Source organism: Anopheles marshallii, chromosome 3 (genome assembly GCF_943734725.1).
Source record: "Anopheles marshallii chromosome 3, idAnoMarsDA_429_01, whole genome shotgun sequence".
Lineage (NCBI taxonomy): Eukaryota > Metazoa > Arthropoda > Insecta > Diptera > Culicidae > Anopheles > Anopheles marshallii.
The window spans coordinates 17,391,268-17,406,306 of NC_071327.1; the positions used below are offsets into that span (position 1 = coordinate 17,391,268).

Genomic DNA, 15,039 nt, shown 5'->3' on the forward strand with positions numbered 1-15,039 from the left:
CCAATCAGGGGTTCGATGGTTTGGTATCCGATTTGCGTCCAAATCGGATCGCAGCACATGTGCGACATTTGTGCCGTCTGCGAATTAAAGTGCAGAACCGAACTGCAACGCAGAACGAGCGGAGTACGGCTCAATAAGATGAAACCGTTTATCAACATAAAGCAGTGCCGATTCACGTTGAGTGCATATTTTATTTAGCATTGTTAGCTAACAGCAAAAAAAAGAATCCTTGCGGTTAGTTCAATCTCACCATTTTCATCATCAATATGCATGTTTCATTTGCATGCAAAACCCCCCCTCCCGAAACAAATATTTTAACTCGACTGAATAAACTTTCACCTTTAGAGTATATTTGCCTCTCGTTGTATTTTTTTTTATTGTTCCCTTTGCTTCCCTTTATTCATTAGCAGCCGAAGTTTGCGTTCCAGGCAGATAAAGCGAGTACACCGCAAACACCACCGCAGCGAGTGCAGCTTTGCAAACTAACTCCGCAAAAGTTGTACGAACCCTGCTTCCAGCCAACTGCGCTCGATGTTCCCTTTGTTTCAGAGAAGTTTCAACTATTCGCGATAGTGTGTGGCATAGTAGTAGTTGGGTGTGCTGCAAAACAATCGTTCATCATAATTTCGTAAACAGCATAATTATAAATCCCTGTTCCACTCGGCTGATTTGCTTTCGCACTGCAATTTATCTGCATAAAGCACACGAAATATTTTAAATTCACCAACAAACAAATCGCAACCATAACAGGGGAATATTTTAACTTTCCAAATCATCTCAAAGTTCAAATAAACACAGCAGCCGAAAGATCATCTAGAAAGCATTAGCGCGAGGGATAATTTCAACCCCTTGGCAAACAAACAAACAACACCTAGCGGGTACAGATTTCGAATCGATGAAGGAAGATGATTGAGTTCTAGACGAGAATTGTTGTGGAAAAAATGGTTTCCCAACGCACACGGACACCAAAAACGGACCTTAAACCCACGAGTTCGCATTAGCAAACCGTTGTCCATCTGTGCGTAAAATTGCGTTGCTACGCAAACAATCCAGACCCTTGAACTTGCGCAAACCTTAACTCGACGGACATCCGTGTAGTGATTTGGAAAGGGAATAAACGGTAATCCAACCGTGTATTTTTTTTTCTTCTCGTATCTCTTCGCACAACACGCCCAAATTGCCCTTATCGTTTAGCTAACGGAGGTTCGGTTCAACTCAAACCCAGGAGTATAATTCTTGCTCTTCGATAACAAAAAAAAAAAAACAAAAACAATCGTCCCTTTTTTTGTCGTGGTCAAAGATCGATGCCAAAACGTTGGTTTGGTTCAACCATGAAAAGCTTGCTATCATTACCACATACACGCACAAACGAACGGCGCTTATCGATTTACATTGTTTGCGTAAGCGATTGGCCCCACTGGTATGCCTCAAACGTTCAAAGTTGGGAAAGGATCGTGGATAAAAAAAAACAAACACCCAACCAAGGTACGACGGGCGCCTCGATGTAAGCCATATATAGGAAAAACACGTTTTACAGGGGTTGAAGGTACAGTTTTTAAGAGTTTTACATGTTAGAATATTTAAAATCACGCACAATTGAGTATTTTCGTATTTTAGACGTGCCAAAAGGACTGTATTGAATGTGGTAGTTTGTTGGCATTCGCATAACATGATCTTCATTTACATGATAGAGCTTAAGAAGTCAATGAAACAGATTTTTTAATATCCCGCTGTAACATTATCTACCAGTAGAACCAGGTTGTCTGTGGTTAGTTTTATCGTATGTCAAGGTTTCAAATTGATAGAATATTATTCCAGAGAGATCCTTCTAGTACTTCAGAAATAGAAAAGGCCCAAGCGCCTTAAAACAGATGGGAGAATCGATATGGTATTTTCTATATTAATTTAGCAATGGCCATGTTCATCTTACTGGATATGTTTGTAAGATAATTACGTGAGAAGTTTAGAGTCATGCTGGAGTGATGGAAAGGGTTACATGTCATTTCATCAATACACAAAAGAACTAGTAAAGTTGATTACATTAAGCCTTGAGCGCATTTCACTTCGCACTTCAAAACCCTGCAATCAAACATTCCAACTGGTATTTACCACTTACAATGCTTCTGGGCATATACAAATTCATGACCTTGGATGATGCCCATCATCGTCAGCATACCCTTCGGGCAATAGCTGCAAGGCACGGTTTGCAAATAAGCGAACATAAAAGACGAGTTACCGAAATGTAAATCCCACATTGTTTTCGTTACAGAACGTCACCCATGAACGGAACCGTGGCTGGGAGGAAGCCTTACAGGTCGGTTTTTGAATGCCTCCATTCTTTACCACCTACCTAGCAAGGCGAGCGCTTTCGGAATTTGCCACAGTTTCGTTTCGTGCATGAGCAACCACAGCGAGACGATAAATTTGTATGATTTCTTCATGCTTCAAACCAGGGGAGCAAGATGCTAGAAAAATATTGCTGTTTGGGATTGCTTTGCTAAATCCTTAACGTCCTCTGCTTGGCACCACCGTGGAAATACGAGTGTGCAGGATTTGTCTAACATTACCGCCCCTAATCTGGAGAGGATTTCGCGTGCCCAAACGGTACGAAAATGGCGTCCGAAACGTCAACTTACGGTCCGACGTTTTGGCAAAGAAACATGAGGCGTCGAATGAAAACTCCCGGCCGTACGGTTTCTGGCTATGCGGTCTGGTGTGTTTGAAAAAGTGCATTCAGAGCGTTCAGTGCTTGACGCCTTCAACACAAAAATAACACCCATCCCAAAGCCATATAGCCACATGTTACGGATATTAGCTCGTCAATAAATTCATCTCACACGCGCTGCACCGCTGCATCCTCGACCGCGAGGGTTCGTCGTTCGCCGCTTACACCGCGTTGCAGATGCGACGAGGTGATAATGGAATCGTTCGTAACCAAACAATAATTCCCTGTTCCCGGAGGGTTCGATCGGAAGGATGGCAAGGGAGTAGCAAAAAGAAAACAAGGACGAATAAGGATGGTAGAATGGGAAACGTGATAAGGGATTTTTCCTGCAGCCTTTCGAACACAGCTTCATTTCGCTTTCGTAGTAGAGTTGATTTACCCATTGCGTACAAGGAGAAAAAAAAGTCCTCCCCACAACAGTTCACGCTGAAAAGGGTGCTAATTACGAACGATTGAACTGTAACCCAAACACTGTTCGGACGTGTCACAAATAGCCCCGAACCATAGTGGAACGTCGATGCGTCGATGTATCCTTTTTTTCTACGAGGTTGCCCCAAATTGGCAAAAGTTGTATCCTGGTCACGGCACCACCGGCTCAAACGACCAATTAATCAAATTCGCTTTCACCCGAAGATAAGCTCTTATCCTCATCCATCAATCCCATCTTCGAAGCTTTAGGGACGAAGCGATTATGCCATTGGCCAAAATGATTGTGTTTGCGTTGATCCTTAGCCCGCAATTTCGCTGATCAGCTGAAGCGTACGCACTGAAGCACTGGTATGTGTGTGTGTCATCGCCCTTACCCCGTACGTGTGGGAAACGTAAACAGTTGTGACATAGTTTCGGTTCCCATTGCTGTCATGAAAAGACACCCCTAGGCCGATCGAAAATCGATACCAATCGTGGTATGGAGTTTTGATTTTGGCAAACACGAAAGATTACTTCAAACGTGATAATGTTTAAGGTGGAGAATGGTCCCCACCCCACCCTGCCAAAAAGCAAACATCCACCCTCTGCACGGTTCGCACCCAGCGACCCCGATGTCGCGCTTAATATCGTGCAAATGTGCTATAACTGCGCAGTACAGTGGCTTCTCGCAGGAAACTTCCCTGGAAAACCGTTTTGGAATTTTCTTTTCCCATTTAGCTAAAACTTTCCAGACACTCGCACCGCAGGTGAGTGAAAGTTACTCCAACGAAAATGTTTGCCACCTATTAGACAGTGTGTTGTTTGCTTTTGGGATAATGAATGGGCCAAGACCTGCATTGTGCGGGCCTGTGTTGGGAATCCTTAAACCTCGCTACCTCAAAATCGAACCTCAAGAGATTGGATGACTTAATTTTAATGGCTCTGCTTTATGGCACACCAGGCTAATGTAGCCTGAAGCACTTCCCTTAAAACGCGGTGGCGCAATTCTTATCGAGTACGGAATGTTTGCTTAGGCGGATCCTTCTCATCGGGTGGTATGCAGCGTCCCATGGGTTCGGTTAAATTACCCTCAATTAGCGGCCACAGTTCAACGTCCATCCGGATGACCTCATAAAAACGCTTCACGCAAAATCATGGACGAATAGCATCCGTGAGGGTGATGCGGACCAGCGCTACGGCTAAAACTTTCCCGACCAACAACAACACGACTTAACGAGGCACTCATCATGCGAATTGTGTCGCCGATACGGCCAAGGACACAACATTACATCATCAGCTACTAAATCCGACGCACACTACTAGCGCCACGCGTCCTCAATGTGGAAAACGGAATACGATACGGTTGTAGACCAACAAAAAAAAGCCCCCCCCCCTCCACACACACACATACACACATGCCAGTCTCCATATCTTGTCCTTACGCCTCCCAAGCTTGGTCACGCTCGCTCACGTCGCAACCGTTGCGGCAAAATGGCCAATCAACGATAGCCCCTTTTTATGGCATTAATGTTCACGCTTGCAGGCGGCGTCCACCGGGCTCATCGTAATCCTCGCGCCAAACAGAAACGTCGATGATGTACGCGTATCAGTCTGTGTCACAATCCGTTTTTTTTTTATCGTTCTATTGCCTTTCTCTCGATTGATTCGATTTGCTTTTTCTTCCTGCGGCTCGAGGCAAGGTTTGACGTTACGCGATAAGTAGTGCACGTCGGGCAAATCCATTTCCATCTTGCTTAAGTGGATTACACTGTGAATGGTGAAAGGTTTGGTGAAAGATTTACGCTAGAAAAGGTTAAACGTGGAGGAATTCATATAAATTTCTGATTTTTAAACAGTTATAATGTTTTAGAGCATGTTAACAAGACGTCGATAACCAGTCAAATAGTTTTATATGTTTGTAAACTATATAATGTTTGTATAGATAATGTGTTAAAAAACATAAACTCTTTCCCAATTACCGATAAGCATTATGGCAATATATTTACGGAACATTTACCGTGCATCCAGGCGATATGACAAACTGCACTAACCTTATCCAAGCTCGACCATTTCAACTCCCATCGCCATTAGCACGCCTCACAAACCTCAATCCATTAGCGCCTAGGCGCAATTGGCTCTAGGTCTTATAAACATTGGCACACATAAAACACTATCAAACACATACCATCCCTTGACAATATCCTGCGAGAAAGACAGAGAGAAAAAGGAGCATAAAAAAACAACCCCATACGAAAGCAAACCACTCACCCCCGGCATCTATTTCCCGGGGCGTAAGTCACCCGGCACAAGATGCCACATTCACAATCGGTGTCCCACCATGTCCTCGGCCACGTCGCCATTTTTGTTCAGGACGGCAATGAAACCGCGTACGGTCTCGTAACATCGAAAAGCCGGCTGCCGGTGTCCTATGCCTTGGTGCTGGTGTGGAAGATTCACCCTCGAGCAAATCGTGAGAATGCCACTCTCGCAGACACCGTGGCGACAGTAAGGACAACCGGCATGCTGCACTCGGCTTGCTAAAGGCGTGCGTGTGGTGTGGGAAGGACTACCCAAGATCACCCCGAATGACCTTGAACATTCCGTCGATGCCGACGGCGGCCGTCTTCCCGATGGCGCGCTTCCTAATGGATGGAATTAGCATTGGCAAGGCCAAACGTGGGACGCTTGGTATGGGTTCGGGTTCGCATGCGTACCAATGTTGCAGATGTTTGCCACACACACGTTTCCGACCGGTCGATTAGCTCGGTACCGAAATCGGCCAAACGGTATGTCTTTTTTATGGCAGATAAATGGAATCCGTTATGGGAAAACAATGCACCCAATCAAATTTGTATGACTGTTTGATCAATGTATGCAAATAGGATCTATTTCGCAAAGGTTGCAATATTACTTTAAACTTAACTTTTGTGTGTATTTTTTGCAAGCAAAATGATTTACAATATCAGTATATTGTATTTCTAATTGTATAAATTATATTCTTAAAAGATTTCCTAGTTCTGTTTTATTGAACAATCATTAATTAGACGGTTAAATTATTTCAATATGCAATACTTTCAAATCGGTGCGATTTCCGCCTAAAAGTAGGCAATCAAATATCATCAGATCATTAATGACTATTTTTGCTTACTGCAACTACAGTAGAACGTTGATTATCCGGGCAACTGTGGACCGGCCGCATTCCGGTTAATCGATTTCCACGGAAAACAGGTCCTTCACCTTTGTACGTGCAATAAGTGAAGATGAAGATGACAGGACAAAGCTAAAAGCATTCATATGTGTTTAACTTTTGCAGCTATTGTTTATTAACATTATGGAAGATTTATCAGAAGATGAACTCTTTTTACACCATTCTAACCGGTTAAACGGTTACAACAGTCATTCTACTAGTTGTCATTCACGGATAATCCGTCAGCCGGTTAATCAAGCTCCAGATAATCGACGATCTATTGTATAAGAACACCATTACAAACTTCTAGTGTTCAAGCACAAAATTTGATAAGTTAAAACAAAATATTAGAACATCAACATCATTTATGCTTCATAAATAAACGTCAATCCTTCATCTCACGCTTGAAAACAAACGATAATGACAACCTTTTGACCCATTATCTATTTACGCATAAATTATAGCACCGAATGCACAAACCGTCGAAGATGCACCGGGAAAATGCAAATCGACGGCAAACCTTACCCGTACGTGGCCCACGACCGGCCGGTGGATGGAATTAACTATTCACAAGCGTACGAACGTGACTTACCGTCCATGCAGATGTACTTGATGCGCACCGTCCCTTCCTTCCAGACGACGGCGAACGGGTGGTCCTGTGAGAAGACGAAGCTGCAGTGGTTCTTCCCGGAGCACCTGAAAGCGGAACACGGACACAGCGAAAGATGAGCGAATGGAAATGGATTCAAAGCTGACAAACAGGGACAGCTACGCGTACGCGTGTATTTGTCTTTAAATAGTGCCGCCATCGACATGTTGGCATCTGCGGGAGAAGAAGATCTCATCCCGTGTTGGTCGGTCCGATTGGGAAACAATGGAAAGACTTACCCGCCCGTTCGAAAGTGCATAATTAAGGGGCAGGACATTTCGAAATGTTACGTTTCAGTCGATCAATTTCTTGAGGCGTTTCTCGACGGCAAGAGCACCAATTAGACCGTATCCAAAAAGCGTCAACGGACAACGGACTGTACTGCTGCAGACACGCGGGTCTAATTATGGCTTTGCGTCTTTCTTGATCATAAATTTCTCCAACGAAACCTACATAATCATGCATTCGGGAGGTGCATCATCGCATGATTGCATATGTCCGGTACGGCTATGCTTTATTCTTGCGAGAGGAGGAATGAACGTTGGTTCCTTGAGAAAAAAAAATAGAAACAAAAGAAAGACACCCTCCACAACTGCGTACAAAGAAAACAAAAGCATTCGTGACGTGGTTATGACAACCCACGAATGACTTACTCTGCTTCCCGTTTCATTTCACGGCACTACAAATGATGTTGATACAGTTTTAACAAACAAAACACGGACAATAAGCATAACCTTCAAACATTTCCTTACGACACACACCAAATCTTCGGATGCAGAATTTATGCTACGCCAACGTAATTACGTTCTCAACGGTCATAAAAATGGGCCAAACATAGCCATCCATCCGTGCGATCGTTACGTGCCGTAGCATAACGTGCGGCACACGGTACTTTTCTCTCACAATCCCATCACAATTTTGTGTTTTTCTCCCATTTTTTCCGTGTGTGTGGTTACGCTTCCCACATATTAACACTTGTGTGGGATTTAATTTATGGAACAAGCGTAATTTGATGGGTAGGATACGATCACAGGAAGGAAGCAAAACAACAACAACAAAAAAACACACCAAAAAATATACCCAAAAGTCACATAAAATGTGCCATAAATAAGTTAATATTTTCAGCTGCAGCATGGATGGCGCCCGGACGATCGTGAGGCGAGTAGCGAGCGAGAGGAAATTCAAAGTCAAAGCCGAACGAATGTTAAACAGGCACATCGGTGGCGCCAGCATTTGTTCGGTTTTTGTTCTTGTACAGTTGGAACAAAAGTTAACAATTTATTACCTTTTATGAACAACGAAATTATGGTCGAAGCAAATTGGTGGTAAGACTGGAAAGATGCTCTGTAAAGATCGGTAAACTTTGGTTCTGTTTGCGTCAAGCAGCGCAGCAGCTGAAGCGCATCTAACGAGATGACAATCTTATGTGTTTGATTAAATAGTGTGTTTCGTATCGGGAAAGGATCGTTTAACGAACGCTAAGTCACCCCGAAACGTAACATTTAGTTATAACGACGGAAGTTCCTGGGTAGCAAGTACACTGAGCCATAGTGGATTTAATAAAACTCTTAGCCCCTTTTAAATAAAGTGACTGCCTGTTTTTAAGCTCATTACGCTCCTACCCCGTGGATGCAGATGCAGTCCGGAAATGCGTCTCGCTTCCCAGGCGTTAATGATCCCATTGCAGTCGTCGAATGGCTGTGAAAAATGACCGATTTACAACCCTCTCGCAACCCTCACAAATAAGGCACCCAAATACCGGAACAGTGCCGTCGCCAGGCAACAATTAACTTTTATTCCGTCGCACTTCAAAGGATCAATTGAACTAAAAGTTCGGGGGAAAGAGCGACAGAAGCAGAAGAGAGAAGAAAAAAAACAAAGCCACCCAGGGCCTAGATTCAACCGCGTTTATCTGTCCCTTCCCGAGTCCCAAGTGACACACAGAATCTCACGGTTGATTTATGTGACGTCGAAGACGATTATTGGTGGCAGCGTTGGTTCCCGTTCCGTTTTCCCACTTCCGGCATGACGAAAAGCCGAATCCGCCGAGTCGAAGAAGATCCGCCTGCTTTGGTGCGCACGCGAGGGAATTAATTCTTCACACCCAACAGCACGGCAAATGGAGGCTTCTTTCAACAGGCAGAGCCACAAAACGTGTACGCGCGCACACATTCGTATAAAAGTCTTCGGTTTGTTAAACCCGTAAGGGGGACCCTTTTCCACGGACAACAACCAGTGCGTGGCAGTACTTTATCTTTCACACTGTTTGAAAATTATTTATAGCTTCGTGTTTTTGGGAGGCTTTTAAAAATCCTGCCAGTGCCCGCTGGAGAAGGTTGTTTCACTTGTGTGGGTGCGGGACCGAGATTTGTGACATTGAATTTATAATGGCTGAGGAAATCTGTTTGCTATTGAACATTTCGGGGAATATTTTACGGGTCTTTTGGGGACGCAATGGTGTAACGTGCATTAAAAATTCAGTAATCTGTCACACATTTACACTATTCGGTGGTATCGGTTGGAGCGATTTTAACCTACAAAAGGGAGACTTTTTATTTGATGCTTCATCTGTGACGAAAGCGAAAGTACAATCTTTCGTTTGGTGTTCTGTATTGAATAATATCTTCTTGCATCATAATAACGAAGTTGATAGGTTTTGTGGCCGTGTCAGTGTCTCAAACTGATTAGTTTAAATTAAGAACTCATAATATACGACACTCTCTTGCTCCCACCATATGCACCCACCAATACATTCAATCTTATCTTGGAAATTAGTTAATGACAGCTGCCAGAGACACATCTGAACGCTATTGGAAGATTGAAGATGCAATCTTATAAATTTAATCATTATTCTTATTTCCTTTGGTTGTCAAATGAACCTGGTGTTAAAGACACTTTTAAGATAGGCGGATTAAGATGACAAAGATTCGTCACTCAAAGTACTGTTGTTGCACAATTCTCTTAAAATCAAGCAAAGAAAATAAAGTACCTCTATATACACTAAATGACATTTAAGCTACTCCATCGAAAGCTGTCAAAATTCAGTATCATAAATGTCAATACCACCTTTGCTGACATGCAAGCATCAAATATGACCCTGGTTTTTCCTCGATTTTCAATTTCTGTTAATTTTTGGGAAACTTTTGCAGTGACTGCCCCATCTAAAGATTAATGAATCGTCATTTTGTTACATCAAATTTGTTGATTGAGCGATTATTAAACGTGACATTTACACGATAGCAGGGCTTTCACCATCATTACTGACCTTGTCCAATCAGCAACATAAAGTTCATCGCTTTCGTTGACATCGGTAAACTTGTTTCCTAATCTAACATAATCCCCCCACACTGACAATCACGAGCACGTGTTAGCATTCTCTCTTGGGAAGACTATTACCAACTGAAAATCATAATTTCCCCCTTATACCAGGCCAATCTGCAATGTATAAGCAGGGATAGCCCGATCCGTGAAGGTGCATAAAATTGAATTAAATAGAGTACGCGAAATGACCGGGAAAATTTCAACAACTCCAAAAAAAACACACAACTTCACGTGAGCCTCGGGCAGCGAAAACACACAACACCCGGAAAAATTACACATAGAGGAACGCCAAGCGGTATCCGGTGGGATTGGACCACCAGGCCAGGTAATGGTCCATTTTCCGACGCGTGGATGATGAAACGTGTACATAGCACGGCCGCATTCGTCCGTGCCCGGGATAATGCTGTTGGCACGTGATTACGCTACGACTAGTTGTTACAAATTAGCAGTCAACGCTTCGGCTCCTTTCGTACGGTCGGTTTCACTCGCCAACTGCAAATTGGGACAGCCTTCTCCTGCTTCTGCTCAACGTTACGATACCCGGCCGAACCTATCCAAAGCTGGCAAACGGAGTGGATAAATGCTCGATAATTGAGATATTGGCATGGTCTGCTGATGCTGATGTGTTGCTTTATTGTTATGCAAATTCGGTGCAATCAATGTTCCCAGACGGGCGCATAAGCGTAACGTGGAAGGTTAAATCCTTTGCATAACTTATCATCAACAGGGATTACACTCTGTTAGTCGCTTACCGTTGACCTTTTCGTACGCTTCAAGGTTGCGCAATGAGTCCTTTGAAGGGTGGAAGTTAATTTTTAAGTAAATTGTGCCAACAGAGAAACGCAATTCAAACTAATTGTTAAGCACACAAATCTGACTTGTTATTGATTTTTAATTATGCCGCTCTGATTTGAAATTGAACTCTTTTGATCTTTGAGAACGTTGGGGTCCCACTGCAAAAAAATGTAACGAACGTTGTCAAAAAATATCATAAGAAGATGCGTTACAGTACAATAATCCTACTAGTTCAATAATTTAATGTACAAATGCACTTCATGGTGTGAAAAATCTGTTAAAGTAATGTGACAAAACCATCTGCGTTTGTTCGTGGAACGTTGCGTCCGCGATTTTGTTTTTATTTTTTGTGAAAAAGGGGCTTTTAAAATTTCATAATTTCAATAAACCATACAACTACTAGCATTCTCTCGTGCAAAGCCATACAACACACACACAACCAAATACGCATATCGGTCATAAGGCATCTGTTGTGAGATGCATTTTGCATCCAACCGTAGTCGCACAAACCAAACATAAGCTCAAACCGAAAAACCATGTGCTAAATATTTCCCACCCATTTAACCGATACCGTTCCGTACCGTTTGTTTGCACAAAACCACAGCCATCCCCCGGTGTTCCGGTGTCGGTACGCGAGAAGGGCAGAAGGTTCTGAGTAGCTTACGTTGCGAGTGCTCCCATTTGGGTCGAATTTTTTATTCACTCTAGCCAACTTGTTGTTTTCTTTTCAGCTCGTGCGTGGTTTATTGCACACGCCCGTTCGGCAAAAAGGGTTGCAGTTCGTGCTCCAAATATGCTCCAGCTGCATGAGAAAAGGTGGATGTGATTTTGTGCGTGTATTTTATAGTACGTGAAACCGCACACAGCGATCCTGCTGCACATACGCTCGACGGAGGGTGAGAGTACGATGTGTATGCGATGGAGTGTCACAAAAAAAACACACAACGGAAAGCTTTTCCCACAACAAGTATGACGGCGTTGTCCGTGTCACATACCCATGCTGTGAAGCTCCGGTAATGGTAGGCCAAACCAAAGAAGCTTAGTTTTCATAAGATCACCACATACCATTGCATCTTCGGTAAGGGAGGTGAGTAAGTCAATAATACTATAGCACCATACCATCAGGCAGCAACTGCACCCCAAGATGTGTGATAATTCCTTTCCTCGAATACCAAGTTTCTACACCCGAAAGAAAGTTCATCACGCTGGGATGGATTTGGGGGACTGTCGTTTGGTTTTGTTTGCTTCACAGATAAAAATAGTACTGTTTCGACTGCTAACAAACTGTTGCCTTTCAAAAATAAAGTAAAACAAAAATCAGCACATTGTATAACAAAATCCTCTCAACCCACATCCCCACCGGGTAGCATCAGCCGGCGTTCACTCGGTACATCACCGTTGGCTACACAAGTCATGCTGTAAGTGGTGCGAATTCTTCGAAAGATGTAATGCCCCAACACTCTGCTGCTCGGCACCGAATCCCATTCCTCGCACGGTCACAGACACAACACATAGCCAAGCTTTTGCTTTTCCCGCTGTCCAGTTTGTGGCCCACGCATAAAACACCACGCCACGTGGACATCGAGAACAGCTCCGGCCAAGGACACGTTGGCGAGCATAACATTTCATTGCTCCGTTGCCCACGACGGGCAAGTTAATAAAAGCACCACTGGCTAGATGTGATTTGTGGAGCACGTGCTTTCTTCCTTCATAAAATAACCTTCGCTTGCCAGTGCTTTTTGACTTGGCGATAAGAGGGCGAGATCATCAACGAAAGTCGGGAAATTCTATTGGAACAGCAATAATACAGGGACGGCGAACAGAAATTCCACCAGTCAACTGTGATTCATCGATGAGAATATTTTGATGCGCTTAAAGATCAAACCAGCTGCCGAATGAATGATGTGCGAAAGTGTTTCGCAAAATGAAAAATAGTTCAGCCGTACTAAAGCTGTTCAATAAAAATATCAAAAATATGATAAAATGGCGTCTTGTTCGGTTGGATCAGAACTTGTTGGAGTTGGAGTTGAAGTTGAATGAATTGTCTTGAGTGATCCAGACAATCGAGAAATGTTCCACTATCTCGTTCTTAAAAACCAAACCAACAGTTTTTGTCATTATGTTTAATTTGACAGTGAAAGTTGTAAACAAATTCTTAGAATGAAGCATCTAGTTCTAGTATTTAGTTATCTTAGTAGAATCTTAGTAGAAGCTAGAAAAGTTGCTTCTTAGTATTATAAACAGTCTCCATTCTTATTTTCAATATCTAATTTAGCATTTACAGATTGTTAAGTAAATTATTACATTATCGAGCTGAACTGATATAAACGTGCAGTAGTGAACTCGTCGAACAGGAAGCGTAAACATTCAAGGCACAAAATTGTAATCATCGCAACGTTATCAAAGCAACGAACACGCGATTTAGGCTATTTTCTATTCAATCGAGAAACCCTTAGCATAAATAATTGCAGCCTAACCTCTAAAATTTCTTTGTTCCAGCTAAATTAGTCCAACAAATGACTGTATTGCTCCAAGATTCCGCTAACAGCGTCTCCCAACCTTAACCTCAAAATGTGGTAAACCATCCATTACGAAAAGTTTCAAATTAGTTTGCGAAATTCCCAAGCACAACGCATGTGTTTCACCTGATATGGTGCTGCCATCAGCGTAGAAGCTCCCATTTTCCTGAACTAACTCCCTCCCAAAAAAAAACCTTGATGAGCAAAATCTTAATTAAATGCTTGAGCCCGTCGTGGTTCAATCAACTGTTTGATTGGAACAAATATCTGCTGGATCTGCTGGAAGTTTTCTAGTGAGCCCGCCGGATCAAACCAAACCAGGGTTTTAAACTGAAAAATCCACTCCGTGTGTTTAATCTGGGATCGCTGTGAGGCACTCGCAAGCGTGAAGTGGAATTGTGCATTAATGCACAGCTTCGCCCCATGGAATCCGCACCCAACATCCACAAGCCCAGCAATCGCCAAGCGCGGGACCATAATTCATCCATTCGATTGTGTGCGTGGGCAGCGTTACGATGGATTGCCAGGCGTCGGAATATTGGCGTTGGCACCCGAGCATATGGTGCGCCGGAACCGTGAAACGGGAGATAGCAAAACTCTCCGACCGCTATCAAACTCCCTGCAGCTCCCTTTCAGTGATGGGGGAAATCCTTTAGAATCGCCCAATCCTGATGCGCTGATGGTGGTGGCAGGGCAATAAAATTCAACCCCCCGCCACAGGCACCATTATTTCCATGCTCCTGCCGGGCTAAGACTAAGCAGGTGAAGACATAAAAGTAAACCTCACCGGAATGCTGCAACGAAAAAAAAAAAAGGAAACGAAACGGAAATAACGTGTACAATCCAAATGCTCACCTTCCTGCTTCAACCCATCGATACCGCGATTACAGTAGCGTGGTTTTAGTTGCTCACTTCCGATAATACTTCCTATCGCGCAGATGGAGTGTTTCCGCCCAGGAATCGTTTTGTCGGCATTAAAGCACTCGTCCATACACTGCTTCCCTTTTGTGCTTTAATCTGAAGGCATCCTCTGGGTGTATTCTAAATTTAGTGTGTGTTACTTCATCCTTTCTAGTGGTTAGCGAATTCATGACGCTTCTCGAGGGATTTTCAATTCATGGTTGGTTACTTTGTAAATCTTGTGCTAGATACGGTCCTGTAGATTGTCCGTTGCGTGAAATGTTCTTTCAAAACTGTTGAAGATTTGTTAACCGAACCATAGACGTAACATTTATTGTACAGGAAACTTCTATTTCATATGTCTTTTCAGCAGCAAGAATTTGTTTGTAATACAGGAAATGGAAAAAAGTCATGCCTACCCTTTCCTGAACTTTACGATCTATTTCCGGACAAACGGATATGGCACGTGAATCGGATATGACTGGCGTGATGTCATGACAGACGCATACGTGCGTGCGTCGTTATCCTTCCGCTC

The 15,039-nt window shown here is 43.3% G+C and overlaps 1 protein-coding gene across 1 annotated transcript in view; it reads right to left on the bottom strand.

Moving 5' to 3' along the window:
- Positions 1-15,039, bottom strand: part of LOC128710935 (uncharacterized) — a 68,855-nt gene that overhangs the window by 23,952 nt on the left and 29,864 nt on the right. Inside the window, exon 4 of the mRNA XM_053805799.1 lies at positions 6,913-7,016. Coding sequence (XP_053661774.1) covers positions 6,913-7,016 — 104 coding nt within the window. The remainder of the gene's footprint in view (positions 1-6,912; positions 7,017-15,039) is intronic.